Source organism: Neovison vison, chromosome 1, assembly GCF_020171115.1.
Source record: "Neovison vison isolate M4711 chromosome 1, ASM_NN_V1, whole genome shotgun sequence".
Classification (NCBI taxonomy): Eukaryota; Metazoa; Chordata; class Mammalia; order Carnivora; family Mustelidae; genus Neogale; species Neogale vison.
Window position 1 is genome coordinate 83,409,541 of NC_058091.1, and position 27,771 is coordinate 83,437,311.

At 40.2% G+C, this 27,771-nt stretch overlaps 1 protein-coding gene across 1 annotated transcript in view; it reads left to right on the forward strand.

Annotated features, from left to right (window-relative positions):
• The first annotated feature begins 267 nt into the window (after positions 1 to 267).
• Positions 268 to 27,771, forward strand: part of KCTD20 (potassium channel tetramerization domain containing 20) — a 34,614-nt gene continuing 7,110 nt past the window's right edge. The window contains exons 1-5 of the mRNA XM_044250200.1: positions 268 to 357; positions 19,839 to 20,042; positions 22,587 to 22,860; positions 26,379 to 26,481; positions 26,833 to 26,953. Coding sequence (XP_044106135.1) covers positions 19,883 to 20,042; positions 22,587 to 22,860; positions 26,379 to 26,481; positions 26,833 to 26,953 — 658 coding nt within the window. The 5' untranslated portion in view covers positions 268 to 357; positions 19,839 to 19,882. The remainder of the gene's footprint in view (positions 358 to 19,838; positions 20,043 to 22,586; positions 22,861 to 26,378; positions 26,482 to 26,832; positions 26,954 to 27,771) is intronic.

Below are 27,771 nucleotides of genomic sequence, written 5' to 3' on the forward strand. Positions count from 1 at the left end.
CCGTTTTATACCTTTAATAATTGAAAAGGGGGCATCCGCAGCTCGGAAACCAAATCCACCCCCGCAGTGCAGGTGCGAGCCAGTTGTCCAGCAGGACCCGTGGGCGTAGAGGGAAAGACACAGGTTACCTACCAACCGCAGCCCCAGGCGACCGGCCCGGAGCCTGGCCTTCCCGGCGTGCCCCGCGCGCTGAGGGGACTTTTAATATGAAGCTCCGGGTGACTCAGCCGCGTGGCCGCGCCGGCCAGGGCGGGGGGCGCGCGCCGCTGCGGCACGGCGGCTTCTCGGGGCGCCGAGTGCGCGCGCCTCCCGGGCCGGTTCGGGCCCCGAGCGCGAGAGTTCGGCGGGGAGCGTCAGGTAAGTGTGGCTCGGGACCCTGTAGGGCGAGTGTGGCGGCGGACAGGGCCCGGGCTTTGCCTTTGTGTCGGGGGGCTTGAGGGCTGAGGGGGGCCGTCTCCTCAGGCTGCCGCTGGGGCGGGCGCCCGCCAGGTCAGGCCGCGGGACTGAAATCATCGCGAGGAAAAATGTCCGCAAGTGGGTTTCGGCGGCCCGTTTTCGTGTTGAGGATAAAGTCTTACAATCCGGGAAAGGGGTGTCGCCTTATATGGAAATCGTAAACGCAGTCGCGGGGACAGCTAAAGAGTAACTTGACTGTTTTCTGCAGGCCTGGGGTGTTTTCATCCCGCCAGCAGGTCGAGGACGGTAGCGCCGAGTGTTTCTTGATAACGCATTTGCAGACGCGGTTTTTTCCTGGCAGCTAATGGGACTCATTAAAAATCAGGTAGTTGGTGGGACTTCCTGTCAAACTCTGTCTGGAGCGGAGAGTGCGTCTTGCTCACTCCCCACCCCTCCTTCAGAGTCTTCCTTCTCTGCCACCCCCAAATTACTGGCTTTCATTAGAAGTTCCGAGTGCAGATGAGCTGGGCAGAGCCTTACCCGGGGATCTTCTTTTCTTTTGAGTGAAATCCTACTTTTTATAGCAGGCAGTGACTTCAGGTTTACAAGCCTGGTTCTGCACTATCAACACACACACACACAACCAAAACAAAAAGAAAACTCCAACCCCCAAACAAAAACCTCTTATATTTTGGAGTTTGTGATTCTTTCTGAAAATATCTGGGTTGGGCCGGTTTATTTTTAAATAAACCAGTGAAGCCAGTGAACAAACAAACATGGTAAACAAGGCCGTGGAGGAACTCTTTAACCAGTTCATGAAAATGCATTTTCCAGGCCCTTTCATTGTGCCCCTGTGAACTGTTAGAGGACTAGCTGCAGGTTTTACCTGAGAAATTGAGGGTTGTTTTTTTTTTTTATGGTCCCCAAAGCAAAGTAGCCTAGTCATATGTAATGAATCCAGAGTCAAAAGAACCTCACCTTAGTTCCCTATCCCCATCCCTACCCCATCCCCACCTCTCATCCCCCACCCCCATTCTGGGACAGTAGTTCTCAAATGTAAATGTGCTCCTTAAAAATGCGAGTACCACTCCCAGAAATTTGATTCTAGAGATCTGTGATGAGTCCCTGAAACTGCCTCTTAAGCAGGCACCCCCATCCTTAGTGTGGTATACCATACTTTGAGAAACACCACCATAAGGTTGGCCTGGGAATCTTGAGAACTGCCCACCTCCCTCATCCCTTTGTTAATTTACTCTCCCTTCCCTTCCAATCAGTCACAAGCCAAGAAACCAGCCTCTCCAGAGGGAAACAAGCTAGTGCTTTCTTGGACTCTGACACCAAAGTAGGAAATAACTTTCATACATATTCTGGTATTGCCTTGGTGGGTTAGAGATAGCCTGTGCCTACTAATCTGTACTTGTTCCTTCTGGGGCTGCTTCTAGCATCCTCATAATTTAAGCAGTGCCATCAGGCCACATCTTGGCATCCCATCTGACTCAGTCCCAGTCTTCCCTTTAAAACCAGGACAGCCAATGGCATGTAATTTCACTGGAGTCCTCAGATTTCATGGTACCTAGCAGTACTGGTAGCATTTATGAGAGCTTTCAGTTCAGGTGAACTCTAATTCAGTCATTAAATACCCCTGTAATGCCTATTTTGTGCAAAGCCTGTAGGGGGCCGCTTTAGCAACAACATTGAGAAGATTGCACAGAGTTGCATTGCTCCCTTGAGCTGGAAATGAGGACTGTGTAACCTCTACTGCTGAAAGCTTTTTCTCTTTCTTAGTCGTCTTAAATAGATATGTAGGCATGAGGTTAGAGTTAGGCTGTTTGACTTCTGTTTTTGACATCTTTTTTGTCTCATATCTCTTATTAATCTTCTTCTAATTGGTTCACAATTTCCTTCTATAACTCCAGACTTCCTGATTATTGTGTCTTCCTCCTGCCCCTGAATTTGAACATGCCTGCCCCTCTTTGGCTAACTGGAGTAAAAAGTTTAGGAAAGTTGTTGGAATGCTGAATGACTTCTTGCGGGAAGACCCAGAATCGTGGAAATATGAAGCTTAGAGATACAAGGAAAGCTATTACAAATTTATTTAGTGCAGTCCTCTCATCTTTCAGATAAAGAGATGAGATGGCAGAGGTGAGGACCCCTGGCTCCTAGCCCAGTGTTCTTCACGCTAAATCTTCTCAAGAAAGATGCTTCTAAAATGGAAAAGGTCAAAAGAAATTCTGTTATAAGTAGAAGAGGAAGATGAAGAGATTTCCACATGACTACAAAAGCAGTATTTTCTGGAAAAATGGAGATTGAAGGAGAATGTGATGTAACCATATAAATCTGGAGTAAAGTACTAAGGACTCTGAAGCTTGAAATAAGTAGTAGAAGTTCAAATAAGAGCAAACAGATGGTTACCTTGTAATCCTGAGAGACATTACAAACTTAATATTTTTTTCAAGAATTCAGTAAAGGTTAAGATAAGTATATTGGCGAATTTTTATTAAATATTAGATGTTTGAGCAACGTCCAGAATGTTTTAAAGTTGTAGCCATACCTGTTATAAAAGTTATTAGATGTTCTATGGGAGACCATATAAAACTGATCTAACTACTAATCTGATTTAATATGTTTTCTTAGGGGAAATAAGATTAATGACATGCATTTCTAGAATGTAGGAAGGAAATAAGTATGGATAAAAAAAGTTTTTGATAATTTTTTTTCTTTTGAGAGGGGGAGAGAGTGTGAGTGCATGCACTGCATACACACATGTGGGAGAGGGGCAAAGGGTGAGGGAGAGCAAGAATCCCAAGCAGGCTGTATGCCCAGTGCAGAGGCCTATGTAGGGCTCAGTCCCTCGACCTTGAGATCATAACCTGAGCCAAAACCAAGAGTTGGACACTTAACTAACTGAGCCACCTAGGTGTCTCAGGAGAACCTTTTGATATTTTTGCTTGGAGTCCTCAAATTAAACATTGTTGGATTCTCCTATTCTCCTTGTATATGAAAGTAGATTAGAGGGGTAAGGGCTTAATAGTTAGACATTATGTGCCAGACACTGTACTAAATGCTTTTGCATCCATTGTCTTATTTACCTCCATTATAGAGCTGAGGAATCTAAGGTATAAACAGCTTAAGTTTGCCCAAAGTCATACCCCTAATAAGTGGCAGAACCACTGTTCAAACTTAAATCTGCCTACCTCCAAAGCCATTAAGATTTATGCTCAGTAGGGCGCCTGGGTGGCTCAGTGGGTTAAGCCGCTGCCTTCAGCTCAGGTCATGATCTCAGGGTCCTGGGATCGAGTCCCGCATCGGGCTCTCTGCTCAGCAGGGAGCCCGCTTCCTCCTCTCTCTCCCTCTGCCTGCCTCTCTGCCTACTTGTGATCTCTCTCTGTCAAATAAATAAATAAAATCTTAAAAAAAAAAAAAAAAAGATTTATGCTCAGTAGTGCCCTCATTATACTTCATTGGGTGGCAGTTCAGAATGTGGGCATTGAAGTCAGTCTTTCCTGGGTTCAAATCTTAGTTCCTTTATTTATTAACTTGGATAAAGTACTCATCAGTTTCTAGGTCTCTGAAATAGAGATTGTCACAGTTATGATCTCAGAGGGTTATTAGGGTCGAGTTAATTCATGTAAAGTACTTAGAACTACCTGACACAGTAAATTCTCAGGAAATGTTGGCTTTTTTTTTTTAAGATATTCTTTTCTTTAGATTCAGATTATTCTTCCTACTGTTAAAATACTAAGGCTTTATGATAAATATAGATATAAACTTTATCTGTGTTCTTACTAAAATGTGGAGCCTTATGAATATTTTGGAAAATACTGGGGTATAGTGCAAAGATCTGGGACTGGGACTAGAGGGTTTGGTTTTTATTTGTTTCATAGAAAAGTTTGTAAGGATCAGATAAAGTAACAAATATAAATGAAATTAAAATAGTATTTTATATTTGTATAGCATATACAGTTATTAAAAGTAGAGGAAAGTTACAGTAAGTTATTGACAAGATTATTAAAGTCTGACTTCCTTAAAATAGCTATTGATTTACAGTTCTATAGGAAGATCACAGTCTATACATAGAATTATGTAAGATTCCTTCTATGTGTTTGTCCTAAATCTCTTTTGGTGACAGAACCTGAAATTTAATTTTCGCAGTTGTATCTGTATATCATTTTGCTAGGGCTGCCATAAAAAAGTATCACAGACTGGCTTAACCATCAGAAATTTATTTTCCCTACAATTCTGGATGCTGGAGGTCTGAGATCAAGATGTTGGCGGGATTGGTTTCATCTGAGGCCTCCTTGCTTTGTAGATAGACTCCTTCTCCTGTGTCTGTGTGCTTATTTCCTATTCTTAAAAGTCCTATTGGATTAAGACCCACCCTAATAACTTCATTTAACCTTAATTACCTCTTTAAAGTCCTTTTTTCCAAATAGTCCCATTCTGAGGATTTAGGAGTTGAAACCTCAACATATAAAGTTTAGCTCATAACAATTTGTTTAGGGAATTATTTACTTTTTATTTTTTATTTTCTGTTTAGGGAATTATATGCCAGGTAATCTGAATGTTCCTATTGCCTTTATTGTTGAGTGCCCTATACCCTGGGGCTCAAGCAGCATCATCCTTTATCTCTGTGCCTGCCTGTCTATCCTAACTTCCACCTGTTACTTAGAACCATGCTTGCTGTCAAGTACCCTAAGAAACACATCATGCCTCTGCATTAAGTCATTGCATTTGGATTTAAAGCAAGAATCTGCTTGAGAAACTATTCCATATATTTAACCTAATAAATTACTAATTTGTTTGGTAAGCATATTTCTTAATTTTAAATCTCTTGTGTAGTAATATATTTTTTAAACTTTAAAACATTTTTTTTTCTTAAACCATTTTAAGCCTTTTCTAAGAAAAAAAAAAAAAATACTGGGGTGCCTGGGAGGCTCAGTAGGTTAAGCATCTGCCTTTGGCTCAGGTCATGATCCCAGGAGGCAGATGCTTAACCTACTGAACCACCCAGGCATCCCATAATATGTGTATTTAAATTGTATGTTATTGAATATTCCAAAGTCTCTAAATGTGTTATAACTTTTAAAATGGGAAAAAAGAAAAATGTATCTAAAAATGGAATTCTTCAAGAAAATATTAAAATGTTGTTTTGGTTTTTTTTTTGTTGTTGTTTTCTTTTGTTTTAAGATTTTACCTATTTGTCAGAGAGCAGAAGTATACAAGCAGGTGGAGAAGCAGGCTCCTTGCCAAGCAAGGAGCCTGTTGCGTGACTCAATTCCAGAATGTTTTTCCCTTAGAAAAGACTTAAAGTACACTTCTCCCTCTGACCCTCCCTTCGTGCTCCCTGAAATAAACAGATAAAGTCTTAAAAAAAAAAACTACACGCATACATCATGAGCCTACAATGAAGGGAGAATAATTAGTATTTTTAGTCTTCTTTCTATGAATATATTTATTTCAAACTGCCTTTTTTTAAACCTAGTATATCAATACTGTTTCATGCTCTTTTAGGTATTAATCTCAAATCTATTTCTTGGGGTGCCTGGGTGGCTCAGTCATTAAGCGTCTGCCTTCAGCTCAGGTCATGATCCCAGGGTCCTGGGATCAGGCCCCTCTCCCATTCCCCCTGCTTGTGTTCCTGCTCTCGCTCAGCATTCTGGGATCAAGCCCCACATCAGGTTCCTTGTTCAGTGGAGAGCCTGCTTCTCCCTCTCCCACTCCAACCATCCTCATAATGTATTATCCCTTTTTATGTATCTGGATTTAATTTTTTAATAATGCTTAGGATTTTTGTGCTTATGTTTCTGAGAGAAAATAACCTCCAAAAATGAATTGGGAAATAGTCCTTCTTTTTCTATCTTCAGGAAGAGTTTGTATAAGATTGGTGTAATTTCTTCCTTAAAGATAGGGAAGAATTTGCTAGTCAGGCCATTTGGTCCTGGAGTTTTTTTTTTGAAAGGTTTTATTTTATTTATTTATTTTTAAAGATTTTATTTATTTATTTGACAGAAATCTCAAGTAGGCAGAGAGGCAGGCAGAGAGAGAGGAGGAAGCAGGCTCCCCGCTGAGCAGAGAGCCCAATGCGGGGCTCTATCCCAGGACCCTGGGATCATGACCTGAGCCGAAGGCAGAGGCTTTAACCCACTGAGCCACCCAGGCGCCCCAATTTTGAAAGGTTTTAATTACAGATTATGGTTCTGTGTGTATATACATCACAATAACATATATCCTCTATCTATAAATACATACACACACACCTAATATATGTTAAGATATTTATCACAGAAAGTTGGCTTTATAGAACTGTGGGGACTAGGCTAGACCATCAGGAAGGATGTTCAGGTTGGAGCTCTGAACAGGAGTTGAAGCTGCAATCCACACATTAATTTCTTCTTAGAGAAACTTGAATTCTGCTTTTAAAGCTTTCCAGTTGACTTGGTGAGGCCCACTCAGATTATCTAAAATAATCTTCCATAATTAAAGTGATTATAGATTTTTAATCACATGTATCACGTGCTTTCACAGTAACATCGAGATTAGTGGGTTTTTTTTTTTAAGATTTTATGTATTTATTTGACAGAGAGAGATCACAAGTAGGCAGAGAGGCAGGCAGAGAGAGGGGGAAGCAGGCTCCCTGCTGAGCAGAGAGCTCGACATGGGGCTGCATCCCAGGATCCCAGGATTCCAGGATCCTGAGATCATAACCTGAGCCGAAGGCAGAGGCTCAACCCACTGAACCCCCCAGGTGCCCTGAGATTAGTGTTTTGATTGAACTAAGACTGTAGCTTAAGCAAGTTTACATATAAAACTGACCATTATAGCTTCTCTCTAATCTTCAAGTCTTGGCTACTTTACTTAGTTGTCTGATGCCTTCAAGCAGTTGTTTTTGTTTTTTCCATTTTTCTGAAGGATTCCAGGCAATAAGACTAAAATGAAACATGGAAGTCGTGGGTGTGGGGAGGAAGGCAGACTTCAGCTCAACTCAAAAAGGAGAAATGATTTTCCCCAAGGATTGCTATTCAGTGATTGAGCAAAGCAAGAGACTCTTTATTTTTGGATATTTTTAGGTAGACTGGACTGAACTGGTAGAAGTATTTTTGTAGTCCTAGGTAGATTATTGGGATCCAGATTTTTTGAGATTCATGATTGGTAAAATGTGGGGAAGGAAATTGGGAGCGCATCAGAAGGTTGCCAGTATCTTCGTACTTTAAAAAAAAAAAAAATCTGGCCATCATTTTCTGCCCTCATTATTTCATAAAAGACATTTAATACCAAAAAAGAACTGAAGGTTTAATTTAGGTATAAAGGACTATCCTTCCCAAGAAAGCATTACATTAACATATACTATAATTTATACTTTAGTTCAAACTTTAATATTTTTGAAATCATGATGTATCTTAAAGTCATGTATATATCTAATATGCTAGTATTTCTTTTTCCTGCAAAACTATTAGATTGATGATGTCTCAGTCAATGCTCCCTGTCTTTGAACTGGAGTGATCTGTCTGTGTATGTGTAGATTGCATTGTCCTCATTTCTGCCAAGAATTCAGTGAAAACTTTTGACACTAATTGGTACTGGTCCTTGAACCATCTTTTGATAGTGATTTTGGGTTGTCTCCAGAATTTTCAGCATGTTCTGTAGCTACAGTACTGATCCATGGGTCTCTCCCCTAAGACCTTCAGATCTTTCTTGCTATACATTCACTTAGCTTTTTCCAATAAAATGGCCAACTGTGTTGACTGATACATTTTTAAGTTTTGTAATTGCACTGCCTTGCACTGTTCCTTTTAAGACGTTGGTAATAGTATGGCCCTTGGATATTTCCTGGAAGTTTGCCAAAGTAACCTTTTAATTGTATATCTCTTCATTTAAAGAATTATAAGCTTTTAACAAGAAAAAGAGTGTCCTGGCCATTAGGGACCTCACCCTGGAGATTGTATATGTTGACTGGCTTTTTCTTAGGAATCCTAAGCTTTTCCTGGTCTGTTATGTGCCCTGAATTGTTCTTAGCTTAAAGGTGTCACTAGCATGACTACAACTAGTTGAATCCAATCAAAAGATAGAAATACTTGTGTGGAAATTACAGAATTTCATCTATACAGTTTTTAGTTGATAATTTTGAAAGTTAAAGCAGAATTAGATAAGATCTTTGAATTGTGGGAAATTCACACTGTAAAATCAATCCCCGTGTGGAGTTAGTTGATTTAGAAGTCCACTCAACTATTTAAACAGAAAAGGTGCTATATATGCCCATTATTGTCACAGTGAGGTTGTATACCCAGGCCCCAGATCTTAGGCTTGGAATTATATCTCCAAACCTGTGCAACTTAGATAGAAATCGGGAAGTAGATGAGACCTATAGGAGAGGTATCACAGCATGATGGTAACAGTAGACAGTGAAGCCAGAAGCCTGGTTTCTAAACCTGGCTCCACTATTTATTAGCTGTGTGAATGTGGGAACGTTCCCAAACCTTCCTCTGTTTCCTCACCTATTAAATGAGGGTTATAATGGCACCTACTTCCATGAAATTTTTTGACGATTAAATGTTTATGGAGCACCTGGATAGCTCTGTCAGTTAAGCATCTGCCTTTGGCTCAGGTAATGATCCCAAAGTCCTGGGATCAAATCCCATGCTTGTTGTTGGGCCCTGCTCAGTGGGGAGCCTGCCTCTGCCCTTACCCCTTTCCCACCTCCACTCACTCTCTCTGTCTCTCTCAAATACGTATAATCTTTTAAAACTAACATCAAGTACTGAGAACCGTATGTAGCACATGATTCGTGTGAATAAAGTTCATGGCCATCTGTACTTAAAATGTAGGGTTTGTAGCAATTTGACATATTCAACAATCTCAACTGATTCATTTGTGATTCTAATGTAGAATGTGTTCTTGAGTAATTGGGTTTGAGATTTGATTACTCATTTAAGGATGGAAGAAAATGTTGCTGTTTGAGACCTGTTTGAGACTGTTGCAATATTTAAGAACTTGAGATAAACTAGATTCATCAATTTAACTTTTTAGATTTACCAGAGTTTTTTCATTACCTAAAGATTTACTTGGTAGGCAGTGGAAGTGCTCAAACAAGAAAAGAGTATATATGAAGATTGAAGATACAGTTTGAAATATCTGATGGAAATACCAAACTTAGGGTAGTGGCTATAGAGGATTTAATATTACCATGTTTTATATTTTAAACTGGGTGGTAAGTATAAAAGTTTTTATTATATTGTTTAAATTTTTTTGTTTCTAGTACCGTATTTTTTTTAATTTGATAAATTTGTAAAAGAAACTGAGTAAGGGCAGTCTTCGTTATAAATTGAACACAAGGTATTAAGTCTTAACTTAAATCCAAGTAATTATAATATAGCCTTTTTGTGCACAAAACCCATTCTTGGACCTAAGTTATATTGACAAAAAGGTACTGGGGGCAGTAAACTGGGGATGTCAAGTAGAAAAGACAAGAAAATATATCCACGCAATTATGAACTTGTCATTACTATTATTGTGCTTTTATCTGCCAGCCTATTAGCATGGCCTCAGCAATTCACTGGGGAGAAGGAAAGAAAAGGGAAGTGGAAACAGAATTCCAGCCTTTCTGTCCTCTTCTCTCCTGCATCTCTTCTCTCATTGTGACTCTCTTCCAACGTAGAAGAAATGAGGAACAGAAGTGGCTCTGCCAACAGACATCTTTGAAATTTTTTTAAAAGATTTTATTTATTTGACAGATCACAAGTAGGCAGGGTTGGGGGAGCGCAGGCTCCCGGCTGAGCAGAGATCCCAATGGGGGGCTTGATCCTAGGACCCTGAGATCTATGACCTGAGCCAAAGGCAGAGGCTTAACCCACTGAGCCACCCAGGTGCCCCCATCTTTGAATTTTATGCCTTCCCCAACTTCTGTAGTTTTTTGCCTTACATTCTGTTTTGTAGGCTATTAATATAGTTTCACCTTTAACTGGTGATCAAACTTATCCCCTATAGTGGGGTAACCTGGCATTATGTGCCTCTAATGTGATGTTTGGAAGGATACAGTTGCCATCTGTCATATTCTTATTTAATCACAAGAAAATATTTTACTTATATGGAAATAGATCCAGGATGTTGGAACTGACCTATACTTTTTTAAAATGTCAGTTTCAGGGGTGTCTGGGCAGCTTAGTCATTTGAGCTTCCAGCTCTTCAATTCAACTCAAGTTGTGATCTCAGGGTTATGCGTCATGAGATCAAGCCCTGTACCCTGGACAGGGCTCCAGCTTCTTTCCCTTTCCCCGTCTGTCCTCTCTCTTTAAAATAAATGGTTTTTTTTAATGGGGGGGAAGGAATATGTAATATTAAAAGATTGAGAATAGCCAAATGCAAGGAATGGGCCTTGACTGGATTATGGATCCCCAAAAAAGGCTATAGAGGAAAATTTGAGGCCAAATTAGTAAATTTGGTTATGGATTATATGTTGAGATTATAGAATTGTTCGTTTTCTTAGATGAAAACGGTACTGTCGTGTTTTATAGGAGAATGTCATAATTCTTAGACTATGCATACAGAAGTATTAAGGATAGGAAGTACGCCTATCTGTAACTCTCAGGTGATTTGGAAAATGTATGGGGAGGGGAAGGAAGTGTAAGCACACACAAATGAGACAAGATGATCATTGTTAAGTCTGAGGGGTGTATATGAGTGTACTGGTTGTAATGACTTTTCCATTTTCCTGGAGATTTAAAAACTTTCAAAATGAGGGGCGCCTGGGTGGCTCAGTGGGTTGGGTGTCTACCTCCAACTCAGGTCATGATCTCAAGGTCCTGGATTAAGCTCCACATTGGGCTCCCTGCTCTGCAAGGATTCTACTTCTCCCTTTCCCTTTTTGTTCCCTACGGCACTTGTGTGCTCTCTCTCTCTGAATGTCTCAAATAAATAAAATTTTTAAAAAAGAAAGAAACCTAGCTGATAAAAGTGTTTATCAGAATCTTCTGTTAATACAGAAGATTCATTAGAAAGCTATACAGTTTTCTCACTAGATAGAGCACACAGCTCTTGATCTCGGGGTCATTAGTTCAAGCCCTGCATTGGGTATGGAGCCTACTTTCCAAAAAAGAAAGCTGTGTAGTTTTTAGTTCTAAAATTACAGGTTTGGTTTAAAGAAGTAACATGTCTTTTATCAGTAAATGTTTGAAATTAAGAGTTAACAGTGGTATCATAATTGAATTTTATTACCTCTGCAAATGGACACATTCAAAATCCAGCAGTTATTCTTAATATAAAAAGTACAGCTACACACAGATAAATAGAGGTTGTTGGTATTGGAATGGAGATGAGGGATGATGTGGTAGGTAGGTAATAATGCAAGAAAAAAACAAGCAAAGATTTCAGAATATTTTTGAATATGATTTTAATAAGCCTGAAGCTACATTTGAATATATGAATAGTAACAGCTATTTTCAGTGTTTACCATATATCAGAGATCGTACTCAATCTAAAGTATTTGTGATCCCTAAAATAGCTCTTCCAAATAGATATTATCAGTTTACAGATGAGAAAATTGAGTGTCAGAGAAATTACTCATGTGCGCAGATTGACCTAGCAAATAAGTAGTGGAATCAAGAACCAAACTATGCAGTCTGATTTCAGAGCACTTTCTGGCAAATATGGGTGGCAGCATAGGTTATGGTTAAATATAGCTTCCCTTAATTTGAGACTTTTTTAAGAAATGGTACGGTAAGTGGGAAAACATTTTATAGCATCAATTCTTTGAAAAGAAGTAGAAACCTGAAAGATAAAGCAGTTAGGGCAAGGGGGTTGATCTTTACTAGGGATTAATAGGCTCATGTAGAGAGTATGTAAGAAGGGCATGTGTAAAAATCTTGACCGGTATTCAAGAAGTACAGTATCTTGAGTTCTTTTTCTGCATAGAAGTCTTCTAGTATAGCTGCAGTATTAACCTAGACAGCATAATTTCTTTAATGCATATGTATTTTTATGTGTTAAAATAGCTAAGGAAACTTAGGTTTTACTTTGGAATTAAAAATTTGATTAAACAATGTCTCAACAATAAACAGCAAAATTGCTTTAGTTTTAATAGTTTTCAGTTATCCATACATACTCTTAATATTTCATTGGAATGAATTATGGCAGTAATCTTTTCAGGTAAAGTGAATTTTTACTTCCTATAATAAAAGATGGAACAAGTGGGGATCTGGCTGGCTCAGTTGGTGGAGCATGTGACTCTTGACTTCAGGGTTGTGAGTTCAAGCCCCACATTGGGTGTAGAGATTGCTTAAAAAATAAAATCTTTAAAAACAAGGCTACAGTTTGGATAACAAACCCGGTAAAAGGAATCTGTGTGTAATTGCTATCCATTAAATGTAATATTCAATGACTTATCACAGTGATTTTAAACTAAATATGTTACTCAAGGCAGAAAAAATATAAATAATTTAAGACACGATGTTAAAAATTAGAAGAAAAAATTTTCCTGTTTACAACTTAAAAATACCATTTTAGAGGGGTGCCTGGGTGGGCTCAGTGGGTTAAAGCCTCTGCCTTCGGCTCAGGTCATAATCCCAGTGTCCTGGGATTGAGCCCCGAATCTGGCTCTCTGCTCAGCAGGGAGCCTGCTTCCTCCTCTCTCTCTGCCTGCCTCTCTGCCTACTTGTGATCTCTGTCTGTCAAATAAATAAATAAAATCTTTTTAAAAAAAAAATACCATTTAGGAACTTCTAGCTAAGGGACATAGAAAAATGATGGCAAGATTGTTCAGTTGAAATTATACATGACATTGGCACAGAAGTAGATGAATTGGTGGAACAGAGTGTAGAAACCAGATCAAGCATCTATTATCTGTTAGTTTTTGATAAAGGTGACATATCTCAAATCAGTATGGGAAAAACATGGACTCTTAAGAATATATTAAGGCAGTTAATTGGTTAACCATTTGAATTTTGGTACATCCATACCTCATGCTGTATACAAAACAAATTCTCTATGGGGTAAAGATTGAATGTTAAAAAAAAAAAAAGGCAATAAAACATGAAATTTGGTATAACCACATAATAGAATGTTAAGTACCATTGAAAATGATATGAGTGTAATTGTTGACCTACAGGCAAAATCATGGTATGTTGGGAAATATAGCATAATATTAACAGCAGAATTTCAAATTGTAAAAATAAAAAAATATATCTATGTATTTATGCTTAGGAAAGTCTGGAAGAGGAATTATGGGTGATTTTTATCTTAGTATTTTCTGTCAATAGCAATAAATCTGTACTGCCTGAGTGCAGGATTATTCTTTGTTTTTTAAAATTCTGCAGGAGTAAAATAGCTAAAGAAAAGACAGCTTGTCAATAGAAGAGGAAGATATGGTGTTTTCCTGGGTTGAGTTGGGGGGTGGGAGAATGGAAAGACACAGAAGGTCAGGTGCAAATGAAAAATTGGGCAACTGAGGCCAAAAATAATTTGTAGAATTCCAGCAACAGTACAGGGTATCATCTCACTGAATCAAAATGAGGAAGGTGGCTGAAATCAGAACTGGACAATAGTCAGAACGTAAGTATATTCAAAAATAGAGGATGAGTGTGAGGACAGGCTTAGAGAGCTAAAGAAATACTGAGCTGCTGTATGTGGGAGATTGACACATGTCTCCCAAGCTCATCTCTTGCCTTTTGTATGGTGCCTCATGAGTTCTGAGCACTTTGCCCTGCATCCTGTTTGAGAAAGGTTTGTCTGACTTGGTAATGGCAGACATCCTCCTCTATTTTTTTATGAATGAAAATACAGAAGCTTAAAGAATGTTTTGGTGACATGGCTAGTTAGTAACAAAGCCGAAGCCAGAACCTGCTTTGCTTCAGTCTAGTGGGTGGTCTTATAATCATACCTCGTTCTCTCAGACTTCCAGGGAGATGAGAGCAGTCCTGGGAAACACCCAGTGATTCTAGTTCAGCCTGCCAAACTTGATATGAATAAATCACTATTACCTAATACCTGCCGGCATGGTTGTTTTTCCCCACCCACCCAAAGGTAAAATTTTAAGGATCTCAAAGGTAAAATTTTTGATGAAAAAAATAATGGAAATGACTTGTTAATTTATCACATTAAAATGAGCTATCACATTTCACTTACCAGATTAGTAAAGATAAAGAAAACTGAAACACTGTTAGCAAAAATTCTGGAAAAAGTTGTAATTACTTTCTAAATCCAATTATGGCGTATAGGTGAAGGGTAGATTGGTTTATTTACCGAATTCTGTGGCATCCTACCTCCTCTTCACCACCCAGCTTACTCTGAAGTTAAAAAAAGAAAAGAAAAGAAAAGAAAAGATACTGCCTTTTAAAAAAGATCATATTCTGGGGTCCTGGGATCCAGCCCTGAGTTGGGCTTCCACTCAGCAAGAGGTCTGCTTCTCCTTCTTCTTCTGTCCCTCTCCTGTTCATACTCTTCTATCTCATATGAATAAATAAAATCTTTCTAAAAGAATAAATAGGGGCGCCTGGATGGCTAAGTAGGTTAAAGCCTCTGCCTTCGGCTCAGGTCATGATCCCAGGATCCTGGGATTGAGCCCCGCATTGGACTCTCTGCTCAGTGGGGAGCCTGCTTTCTCCTCTCTTTCTCTCTCTCTCTCTGCCTGCCTCTCTGCCTACTTGTGATCTCTGTTAATTAAATAAAATTTTAAAAAAAGAATAAATAAAAGATCATAACCCTTGTACCATTTACAGTCTGAAAGTGTTATGCTTTTGAGATAGATTCATGTTAGGGTTGTTTGCTCCTGACCCTATTATATCTAGATTTTAAAAATCTGAATAGTTTTAGTGCAAGATACTGTACCTAATGGCACAGTGATCCATGTAATTACCTTGTTTTCTTCAGAAATAATTGATTAGAATGAATCCCAAGTAAGAAGAAAATACATAGATTTATTATAACTAGAAGTTATTTTGGATTAATACTCAAGGTGATTATGTTCTTGGGAGAAACTGGTGTGTCTGTTTTTAGGTGCAAGAAATATGTGGAGATAATTCCACTACCAAAGATTGTATCTAAATTTTCCAAGATGGGAGATTATGAAGCTAAGTGGTCTTGCTGTTCCTGGTCTGCAAAATCATGACTTAACAAAATATGAGCCTTCATGTGAGGCCTGTGGGGAAAAATTTTTTTATTAATTATTTATAATTTATATTATAATTTTATAATGTATAATTTTATAATATTATAAATATATAAAATACAATTTTATAATATTACAAAATGCTTACACATACTGTGTGGAAGTGAAGCTCAAGCTGCTTGCTGGATGTTAAGTTTTCTTGATGGCCATGTAGTCTGAGCTCCATTATTAATATATTTCTGACTCCTGGGGCAGCTGGGTGGCTCAGTGGGTTAATCCTCTGCCTTCAGCTTAGGTTATGATCTCAGGGTCCTGGGATCGAGCCCCATATCGGGCTCTCTGCTCAGCAGAGAGCCTGTTTCCCGCTCTCTCTCTGCCTGCCACTCTGCCTACTTGTGATCTCTCTGACGAATAAATAAAATCTTTAAAATATATATATGTGTGTGTGTGTGTGTGTGTGTATATTTATATTTCTGATTCCTACTCCTTTCCTGAAGCAGTCTCGTCAGCTACTGTTCAGTGTGCCAGGGGCAGCACAATCCTTCGGTTTTTGTCATTGTATGCTGCTATGACTTTTTAGGACTGCATTTTGGCCAAAAATAGTTTTTTAGCAATAGAGACTGTATTGTTTAAGTGCTTTGCTTTTTCTTTTTCCTTTTTCTTTTTCCTTAGAACTGTTCTGAGGGCCACAGTTCATTTGGGGGGTGGTTACAGAATTGAACCAGGTTGGCAGTGAAAATACACATTCAAAGTTGAATGAATGCCTCATCCTGCAAGGGGAGTGGTATTAGGTTTAAACGGGCTACTGTAAAATCTTCTGGTGTCACTTAACTTTTTTGGTTTCAAAGTTTAAGAGAGTTTCATTCTGTCATTCTAGGATTATAGAGGAATTAATTCATAGAAGACTTTGGGAAATGTTGCATTAGGCGATTTCTTTTTTTTTTTTTTAATTTTTTATTTTTTATAAACATATATTTTTATCCCCAGGGGTACAGGTCTGTGAATTGCCAGGTTTACACACTTCACAGCACTCACCAAAGCACATACCCTCACCAATGTCCATAACCCCACCCCCCTTCTCCCAACCCCCCTCCCCTCAGCAACCCTCAGTTTGTTTTGTGAGATTAAGAGTCACTTATGGTTTGTCTCCCTCCCAATCCCATCTTGTTTCATTTATTCTTCTCCTACCCACTTGAGCCCCCATGTTGTATCTCCACTTCCTCATATCAGGGAGATCATATGATAGTTGTCTTTCTCTGCTTGACTTATTTCGCTAAGCATGATACGCTCTAGTTCCATCCATGTTGTCGCAAATGGCAAGATTTCATTTCTTTTGATGGCTGCATAGTATTCCATTGTGTATATATACCACATTTTCTTGATCCATTCATCTGTTGATGGACATCTAGGTTCTTTCCATAGTTTGGCTATTGTGGACATTGCTGCTATAAACATTCGGGTGCACGTGCCCCTTTGGATCACTATGTTTGTATCTTTAGGGTAAATACCCAGTAGTGCAATTGCTGGGTCATAGGGCAGTTCTATTTTCAACATTTTGAGGAACCTCCATGCTGTTTTCCAGAGTGGTTGCACCAGCTTGCATTCCCACCAACAGTGTAGGAGGGTTTCCCTTTCTCCGCATCCTCGCCAGCATCTGTCATTTCCTGACTTGTTGATTTTAGCCATTCTGACTGGTGTGAGGTGATATCTCATTGTGGTTTTGATTTGTATTTCCCTGATGCCAAGTGATATGGAGCACTTTTTCATGTGTCTGTTGGCCATCTGGATGTCTTCTTTGCAGAAATGTCTGTTCATGTCCTCTGCCCATTTCTTGATTGGATTAGTTGTTCTTTGGGTGTTGAGTTTGCTAAGTTCTTTATAAATTTTGGACACTAGTCCTTTATCTGATATGTCGTTTGCAAATATCTTCTCCCATTCTGTCAGTTGTCTTTTGATTTTATTAACTGTTTCCTTTGCTGTGCAAAAGCTTTTGATCTTGACGAAATCCCAATAGTTCATTTTTGCCCTTGCTTCCCTTGCCTTTGGCGATGTTCCTAGGAAGATGTTGCTGCGGCTGAGGTCGAAGAGGTTGCTGCCTGTGTTCTCCTCAAAGATTTTGATGGATTCCTTTCTCACATTGAGGTCCTTCATCCATTTTGAGTCTATTTTCGTGTGTGGTGTAAGGAAATGGTCTAATTTCATTTTTCTGCATGTGGCTGTCCAATTTTCCCAACACCATTTATTGAAGAGGCTGTCTTTTTTTCCATTGGACATTCTTTCCTGCTTTGTCAAAGATTAGTTGACCATAGAGTTGAAGGTCTATTTCTGGGCTTTCTATTCTGTTCCATTGATCTATGTGTCTGTTTTTGTGCCAGTACCATGCTGTCTTGATGATGACAGCTTTGTAATAGAGCTTGAAGTCCGGAATTGTGATGGCACCAACTTTGGCTTTCTTTTTCAATATCCCTTTGGCTATTCGAGGTCTTTTCTGGTTCCATATAAATTCTAGAATTATTTGTTCCATTTCTTTGAAAAAGATGGATGGTACTTTGATAGGAATTGCATTAAATGTGTAGATTGCTTTAGGTAGCATAGACATTTTCACAATATTTATTCTTCCAATCCAGGAGCATGGAACATTTTTCCATTTCTTTGTGTCTTCCTCAATTTCTTTCATGAGTACTTTATAGTTTTCTGAGTATAGATTCTTAGCCTCTTTGGTTAGGTTTATTCCTAGGTATCTTATGGTTTGGGGTGCAATTGTAAATGGGATTGACTCCTTAATTTCTCTTTCTTCTCTCATTGTTGGTGTAGAGAAATGCAACTGATTTCTGTGCATTGATTTTATATCCTGGCACTTTACTGAATTCCTGTTCAAGTTCTAGCAGTTTTGGAGTGGAGTCTTTTGGGTTTTCCAAATAGAGTATCATATCATCTGCGAAGAGTGATAATTTGACTTCTTCTTTGCCGATTTGGATGCCTTTAATTTCCTTTTGTTGTCTGATTGCTGAGGCTAGGACTTCTAGTACTGTGTTGAATAGCAGTGGTGATAATGGACATCCCTGCATTAGGCGATTTCTTAATATGTACCACTAAGCGTTAATCCTAGTGAAGGCTGAGAAACCATATCTACAGGTTAAGTGAAACATTGTCATTCAGAACCAGTTAAGCTTAAAGAAACACCCACTTTTGGTCTTTCCAATGTTGGCAATTAGCTCTTTCCAGTTCCATGGATCCTTTTCTTACCCTGTTCTATAGACCTGATTTTGACATCTGAATAAAACTTGAGGGCAGTGGTGGTTTTGACTTTACCAGTTGCTAGGGATCTGTTTTAACTGCTACATGCTACATGTTACTGTCCTTAGTGACCTAATTTCTTCCTGAAATGGTGTTAGCATGCAATCCACTTGGATAAAAATCAGTGGTGATGTAAGATGATTCTTCCACTGAAATTGCAAGTAGAAATCAGTATAATAGAATAATAAGTAAGGTGAACTTCAGGAGTATTTCACATAGTTGTGCATCCCCTAAGGATGGAACGGCTGCAAGGCAGGATTACCTGGAAGAGAGGTATGAAGCTTTTCACATAGTCCCCCCACCCCCTATTCTGCCCGATGAGCAAATGCCTAGCACAGCAAGGTAGCTCTTTATGTGTTCCTCCCATGACTGGACTGCCTGGGGGAGTTAGCCTTCTAGCCAATGATGTCTTGGTGTAATTTTGAGTTTGGGGTTGGGGGTTGAGCATAAGGTACAGAAAGTGAAAGAGAACTTATAAAGAGGAACCTGGGTACTGTAAGTCAAATTTTGCTTGTTTGTTTGTTTGTTTGTTTTTTCTTTAGTGCAGGTGATTTCTTGTTTCAACAACCATAATGCTAATGCAAGATTTGATAGTTTTCATTTCCTAGTGCTTAGTTGTTGCAGGAACACATGTGTCTTGATTATTTTTCACATATGGGCAGGTTTTCTTTAATTGACCTGTTGAATTCTTCCCCTCTTTTGTGACTGTGATCTAAACAACACCAAAATACTGCACTACCATTTAACCTGTAGAACTGATCATGATTGGGACCAAAGTGGTGGGTGTGATGTCTGGTTTTGGATACAGCTTAAAATTATTCTCAAATAACAAGTTGATCAACATTCTTAAATTGTTAGTGATTTGGTAGAGATCATTAAATAAGCCCAGTTCCTCCCAGTATAAAATCACAGAAATAAGTTTAAGATGTCATTTCTTCTTCAAACAAGAATGTGAGCCGTCTGTGAGTTCTCCAGCTCGGCTTTCATGCTTCAGAAGTCCTTGGAAGTCTGTTGGAGAGTGTTCTAAATCCTGCACATTCCTGTCTTCCAGGCTTTTTCTGGCCCAGCAGACAGTTCAGGATCCAGAACTCAAGGATGAACGTTCACCGCGGCAGCGAGAGCGACAGGGCACTGCGGCAAGAGGGCAGCTGCCTAAGCGATGACCCCACAGCTGTGGCCCAGGAGAGAGAAACAAATAGCCTGGCTGCTTCTGCTCTTCAGAGTCTCACTTACCCTCTAGGGCCCAGGAGTGATGGTACGATGGTTAGATCTTGACTGAATTTGGAGGGCTTTCTGACCCGTGAGCGTCCACTCTACCCGGAAGGCATAAATAACCTCTCCAGCAGACTGGCTTAGTTACAGAAGGTTGACTGCCACATAACAGCCCCACTGACTCACTCAGTCCCACACGTCTAACTCAGCGGTAACGGTATGAGAAAGATAGTCCTGGGTCTGGAGTCACAAGACAGATTCAGAGTCTAGCTGTGCTATTTATCATCTATAACGGTGGATGAGCTCCTTAATCTTTCCGAGCCCTGCTTTCTTAATCCGGAAAACAGGGATGTTAATATTCTTACTTCACAGGACTGGGAGACTTCAGAGTTAATGGATGTGCAGGCTCTTGATAAACTGTCCACTTCTTTTTAACTTTGAATAAAGGCAGCGGCAACACTCACAATAGCAGTTACTGTTTATTGAGTGCTCACTGGGCTAGGAACTTCACATACATGTTTTTAGATTAAGGATGGCATACTGTTGCCAAATCTAAATCATTGCCTGTTTTGTACATTTTTAAAATGCTGCCATCATGCCTGTTTGTTTACATATGGTCTTTGGCTACTTTCCAGCTATAGTGGCAGAGACTGTGACCCACAGAGCTTTCTGGCCCTTCACAGAAAATGTGCTGATCCCTGCTTAGAGTCCTCCTCCTTGTGCAGATGAGGAAAGAAAGGAAATTTCAGGAACTTACAGAACGTGCTCAGGCCCACACTGCTAGGAGGTGGGCAGCTGCCATTTGAACTCGTGTCTTTCTAACCAGCCTGTGGTATTCTAGATGCGTCCGCTGGCAGAAGAGCAGGGCATGCCTGCCATCCTAGAGTGTGCCATTGGGGGGAGTTTGTGCACCGAGTCCCCCTTCCCGCTCACCCATGTACACCACGTGGGACTTGAGGCGCCCTTCAGGAATCAGCCCACTGGAACTGCTTCACTGTTGGGGGGTGGAGGGGGTAGGGAACCAAGCATCCTGAATTTATGGTGTGGGTACCTACTTTCATTTATAACAGCATTTTGAAAGTGAAAGCCATCTTGGTGATGTAAGCGTTTCTTGCTAAAAGCTTGTCCATGGGTGGTATGGAAGCTTGGCTCTTGTGCAAACAACAGGGCCACACTGAATTTGTCCAAAGCTGAAGAATGTGAACCCTCAGTTGGTGTTTGGTCTAGATTTTTGTTTCCTTTCCTTCAGAAGCAAATGGGGAAGAAATGTGAGTGCACTCTAGCTCACAATTTATTTGGTTATCTAAGGGCCTGAAATCAGGCTTATTTCCTGCAAGTAAAGAGCAGGTAATCCTGTTCATGAATTATTGTATACAGACTTAAAATTCGTGTGGGATAGGAGTCAGACACTTGGTTGTATCTTTAACCTGTTACTTTTTTCATAAAAAGATTTTAAGAAAATGTAGAAAAGTGAATTAAGCTTGTTAAATCTAGGTGACAAGATATGCATATTGTGTTAACTTTGGTATGTTTGAAATTTTTCGTGAAAGAGACTTTTTTACATTAAAATATATTAGGAGATCTGCCAGTTTAAAAGAATCCTTTGATAATGCTTTCATAAAAATTTCTCCCAGTTGTCTTCTGCATTATATCCAGATTTCACATATTTGGTTTTAAGCCTTTTTTCCATGATATGGTATTAACACACTTTGAAGTGCTCTCACATACTTTAATTCAGTTGATAGAAGAATCCTTTGAGGGAGGTGAAGTGAACATGATTCTCATTTTAGAGACAAGAATGGTGTTTAGAAAATTAAATAAATTGCTTAAAGGAAATGCCTCCTTGGTGATACTAGCACAAAAATGGTTTCCATAAAGGAATTCTAACCCAAGGCCACTTGCACTGGAACCTTTCTGCTGAGGGCAAGCCCTGCCTCTTCAAAAAATGGTCCTGGTGATGTTAGGATTCTCCAGTGCATCGTGAAAATGCATTTTTATGTGAATTTCTAGGAAAGATAATGCGTTAGACAATTAGAGACTGTCATCCCTTCTGGGAAATAACATTTAGAAACATTTGGAAATTTTTAGAAGGATGTGGGAAAGGAAGAGTTTCTGCACCCAGAAGTAACAGTTCCTTAAATAAAACACAGGAACTATGAGAGTATTATTTAGAGCTAAAAGTGTAAACAGAAGTAAAAAGTGACTGCCTCTGTGAAACAAGACTGGGGGAGGGCATGGAGTCTGACAGAACCTTGCTGGTTATCCACAGAAATTCTCTAGTGTTTAAATATTTTTAAGCCATGCACATAATTTACTTTAAAATTTTTAAATCACTTTGAAATGTGGGCATTATTGCCTCCATTCTCTCCTCCCCAACATACAAACCTGTAAAAAAGCTCAGGGGGATCCAATATGAATCTCTAGCTTATTCTTCCTTTACTTGTTCAGGGCAAGAGTTTTTTTGCCTGCGAACACCTAAAAGTTTGAGGGGTTTTGTTGTTGTTGTTTTTTAAAGAAACGAGATTTTTCTTTTCCCCCAAGGCTTTTTGCTGTCTAGTTATTTTGGTTTGTTTGTATGCTCTTTTAGACCTTTCACTTGACTATGCCTCTCAGCCAGCAAATCTTCAGTTCCCTCACATAATGCCACTTCCCGAGGACATCAAAGGCTCCTGCTTCCAGAATGGGAATAAACGGAACCATGAATCCTTTATGGCTCCAGAACGATTTGGAAACAGCACTGTGGGCTTTGGCAGTAACGTTCATTCCCAGGCACCAGAGAAAGTGACACTTCTTGTAGATGGCACACGTTTTGTTGTGAATCCACAAATTTTCACTGCTCATCCGGATACCATGTTGGGAAGGTAATTGATGATAATTTCCTTCCAAATTCACTGTGTTCTCTATGAATAGAAGTACCTGCTGTTTATCTTGCACTAGATGTGAGGAAAAGAAGGCCTGCGATTGCTTATTTTTCTACCTTCATATCTTTGTGAGACAGGGAGGGCAAGCTTGTACAAAGCTATTTATATGTTGACAATTTGGGGGATGTACTCTGTTTACAAAGCCAGTACAGCACAATGGGCCCCCACAGAAGGGCGTGCAGTCAGGACTATGGAGAATAATCTGCTGAATATTCTTCCCTCTTCCTCAATAAACTCCCTCTAAAACAGAAGTCACACACCTCATTTCTTACCCATCTTATCCATAATAAGATGCATAATAAGTACACCCTCACAAAAGTAATCTTGCCTGAGTTCCACAGGTCAAAGACAGGGTTAAGGGGAGATCTAAGTTGTGGGTTCTTTTTTTCTTTTGTCTTTTAATAAAAAATAGAAATGTGGGACGCCTGGGTGGCTCAGTTGGTTGGACGACTGCCTTTGGCTCAGGGCGTGATCCCGGAGTCCCGGGATCGAGTTCCACATCAGGCTCCCAGCTCCATGGGGAGTCTGCTTCGCTCTCTGACCTTCTCCTCGCTCATGCTCTCTCTCACTGTCTCTCTCTCTCAAATAAATAAATAAAATCTTTAAAAAAAATAAAAAAAATAAAATAAAATAAAAAATAAAAAATAGAAATGTGTTCCAAATGACACAATAGCAAAGCTGTTTTATGGAAAAGACTTTTGCCTGCCATCTGTCGCCCACTGTGCTTGGCAGCAGGTGTCATGCTGTCATTTTCTGATACCTCCGTCTCTATTCAAGTTTTCCAAAATGGAGTCTTTATGTCTGCCTGTTGTATTGTTTTGTGCCTGCTCTCTCTTTTCGTCATGTTCCATTCTCTGTGCTGCTTCACTGAGACCACAATCTTACCCTCCTCTCCCCATCTCCTGCCTCCAGCATTTTAGGGTTAGAGTTTAGGAAATGGAAAAAGCCTACCAAGGAGGAGACTGGCCAGAAAGTGTTCTTGGAGCCTGGGCTGGGAGTTAGGACATGCTCCTTCTGGCCAACCGGAGACCTTAACATGAGGCAGAGCAAATTGGGATAAGAGTAAAAATAATAATGTGTGTATGTATATTACACACAGACATTTGGCTTTTGAGGACTTTCATCTACTTGGAAGTAGATCTTATATAAAGATTTAACCTCACTCAGGACTTTGGACTAATTTGAACTGATTTAGAAATCAGAATGGAGGGGCACCTGGGTGGCTCAGTGGGTTAAGCCTCTGCCTTCGGCTCAGGTCATGGTCTCGGGGTTCTGGGATCAAGCCCTGCATGGGGCTCTCTGCTAAACAGGGAGCCTGCTTCCCCCCTCTCCTCTGCATGCCTCTCTGCCTACCTATGATCTCTGTCTGTCAAGTAAATAAATCTTTAATAAAAAAAAGGAATCAGAATGGACCACACTCATTTGTTGAATTTTAGGCTAAATGAAATCCAGCTACTCAAATATGCTTATATTTGAACATATACATACAGATTCATGATGAACCACTTTTAGCCAGAACCAAATCTGAATACTTCTCAAACCTCTGAATTAAGATTAAACTAGAACAAGCAAGCAAGCAAACAAAAAAAGACTAATCTAGAACATTAAAACATTTTCGAGATTGGCCCTACATTTTATCAGATTTGACTTCCTGTCCTCAGTCTTGGGGTCACTACCACTGCCCACCCCACCACCACCATACACACACCCAAAACTGGCTGGCTCTTCAAAGTAGATTGCCTTTGACAGTAGTGATCATAAGAAGAAAGGCAAGCATTTTCTGTTTGATTAATAGATTCTTTTTTTTTTTTTAAGATTTTTATTTATTTGATAGATCACAAGTAGGCAGAGAGAGAGAGAGGGGGAAGCAGGCTCCCTGCTGAAGCAGAGACCCTGATGCCGGGGCTTAATCCCAGGACCCTGAGATCATGACCTGAGCTAAAGGCAGAGGCTTAACCCACTGAGCTACCCAGGCACCCTTGATTAATAGATTCTTAGCTGACCCTCATTCTTTGAATCTAGGAATGAGTTGTTCCATGATGAAAGAGTCTGATTCTTAATCTAGGTGGTTCTTCAGCTGAGGCTATTGCTCCCGAGAGTTACTTAGGTTTGCTCTGTCCAGAGGTTACATACAGTGTTGGTAAGCCTAGTCAGTGAGCTTAAAAAATGTGAGCCATTAGTCACAAGGGGGACGGGCTGAAAGATCGCAAGTGGATTAATGTTCAGCCACACCATTACCAGAAAAATAACTCTGAGCTAGGTCTTGCTGATGAGAATTTGTGGGGGGAAGGGGGCATTGCATGGCATTTTGTTCACTATTTTGATTCATAGCTGTTTTGGTTGGACTTTAACCAGAATGTTCAGAAATGTCAGCATTCTTTGAAGACACTTTTATCAGGATGGATTTCCTATGTATGGTGTTAGTGTTTGGAAAGTATGTGATTTGGAATCTTTTTCAGACCTTTGAAAAGCAGGCAATTTAGGGTAGAGGAAAAGAGTTTTAACACTGAAGAGCCAGCCAGGCTTCCCAGCAGGTTGAGGAAGGAAATGGCGACGGCGCCATTGGGAACTTAAATCAAGCTGGCCGAAGAGCCTGCCCGCCTGCCCTGTCCCTCACACTGGTTTCCCATTCCATAGCTCAGATGTGCAACAGGAGTGGTGGAAGTCAAGGGGCCAGTTTTACTGGAGGGGATCTGAAAGGGAGGGAGGAAGAATGGAAAAGATGAGTAAGAAAAGGCAAGATCTTCCTGTGCCCTCCTGACCTCTAAGTTCATGTACAGAGCAGGTTCGCCTCTCTAAACTATGCCGAACCACTAGATAAGCCTAATACCTCCCATCCCTATCTGCTTGACCCGAAGTTCCTATCATTAGAGTTACTCCTTGGATTGAAGAAGGGTATTTTCCCCAGAGCTCCAGCATCAGAATGTACCAGGAATGGGAGGACAGTAACGTCTGCACCCACCAGGACAGATGCATCTATCACATTAGATATTGAAAAGCAAACCAGAGAACCACTGCATGCTAGATAAGGTAGGTTAACAAAGGAGGGAAAGGACCAGGAAGGGTTGGGAGCAGGAGAAGCACAGTCTTCCTGAGCTGCCGACATATGCATGGGCACTGGGGAGGGCAGGAGAGGCAGCCCTCACACACACCAGAGATTTTCCAAGGGCCAGCTCTGCAGATGCTGCTTTACTTCATTTGCTGTCCTGGAAGTTTACCACTGGTGATCCCTGAAGACTTGGCTGCTTCATTTCTCCTTGCTCCCAAATGCTGCAAGCAATTGCTACCACCTTTAATGTCTAAAGGGAGCTTCTTCATAGGGGTTGGGTCTCACTGATGTGTTTTTAATTTATACTATGAGAACACGGAATGGAGTCTTCCAGAATGAGGTGAAGAAGGGAGTGTTCCTCATGGGTGAAGAATCCAGCTGTCTGACATTGTTGTCTGATGTCTTTCAGAATGTTTGGACCAGGAAGAGAGTACAATTTCACTCGGCCCAACGAGAAGGGAGAGTATGAGATTGCCGAAGGAATCAGTGCAACTGTATTTCGAACAGTGCTGGTGTGTAGGACCCTTCTTGTGGCATCATCTTCCCCGGGGGCAGGCACAGGCAGAAGCCTCGAGAGTTCCATCAAATTGTTACTGACTTTAGGGTCTCTAGTTCCAGTTCCCGTTCCCTCTATTTTCTCTCCCTGAAGTACCTCTTGTTTGTGTGAGCTCAGTCAGCTATCAGGTTGTGATTAAGCACATCAGAGAGCCAGGAGCCACTCTGCCCGCTGACAAGTCAGCCAGCGTGGTGACAGTTCTAGTAACCTACCATTTTAACAGAACCAGGAATGGATGAGGGGTTGAAGAGGTCATTCCTCATCTTGGTTCTTTGCCTACATTTCTTCTTTTTTAAACTTTTTACAGGATTATTACAAAACTGGTATCATCAATTGTCCTGATGGCATCTCTATTCCAGATCTTAGAGATACATGTGATTATCTCTGCATTAACTTTGACTTCAACACTATCCGATGTCAAGATCTGAGTAAGTACAAGAGCAGCTCTGAGCTGCATTTGAGAAGCTGAACTTTGAGTTCGCTTGGAGTCAACTGCTATTCTTATCACTAAAAAGTTTCGAGCGTGGGTTGAAAACCATTCGCAGAGGCAGAGACGTGATACTAACCTTTCCCTCTCCTGCTTCACAGTTCTTTGAGGACGTGGAGTAAACCAAAGAGAATGTGTGACAGGTTCTGAATCCAGCTTGTCCAGTGAGGCACTGAGCTAACTGCTTCCCCTCTCAGGGACCTTGGTGTCTCAGCTAATAAATAAGGACAATGACTCTTGGACATTAGTGAGCAGAGTCAAACAGCATAAATTGGCTGGGTTCTTCTTAGAATTCTTTTTATCATTAACTTCATGTTTACTTAGTGCTTTCTAGATGTGAACTTGCTTAAGTCTTAAAGCAGTGAGCCCTGCAAGTTGGGTAATAACCCCATTTAACAAATGAGAAGACTGAGAAATTAACTTGTTCAAAACTCTAAAAAGCTGGGATTAGAGCTGATCGTCTGACTACAAACGCCATTCTCTTATCATCACCTAGGCTTCCTGAAATTATTTAAAAAATTATTCTTTGAGGTTCATGATACATTTCCCTGCATATTCCATGAAGTTCTCTAGACTTGTGGTCTCTCTACTGGGTCTAGCGCACACTTAGAGCAAGTCCCTTGGTGTCCTCAAACTTCAGATGATCCCTCTTCTGTGGTACCATAACTCCATGAAATTGGGGTCCAGAGCATCTTCAGAAGAGGTACTACAAATGATGGTTCTTTCTCTTGTAGAATTAATGTGTGTGGTTTGACATTG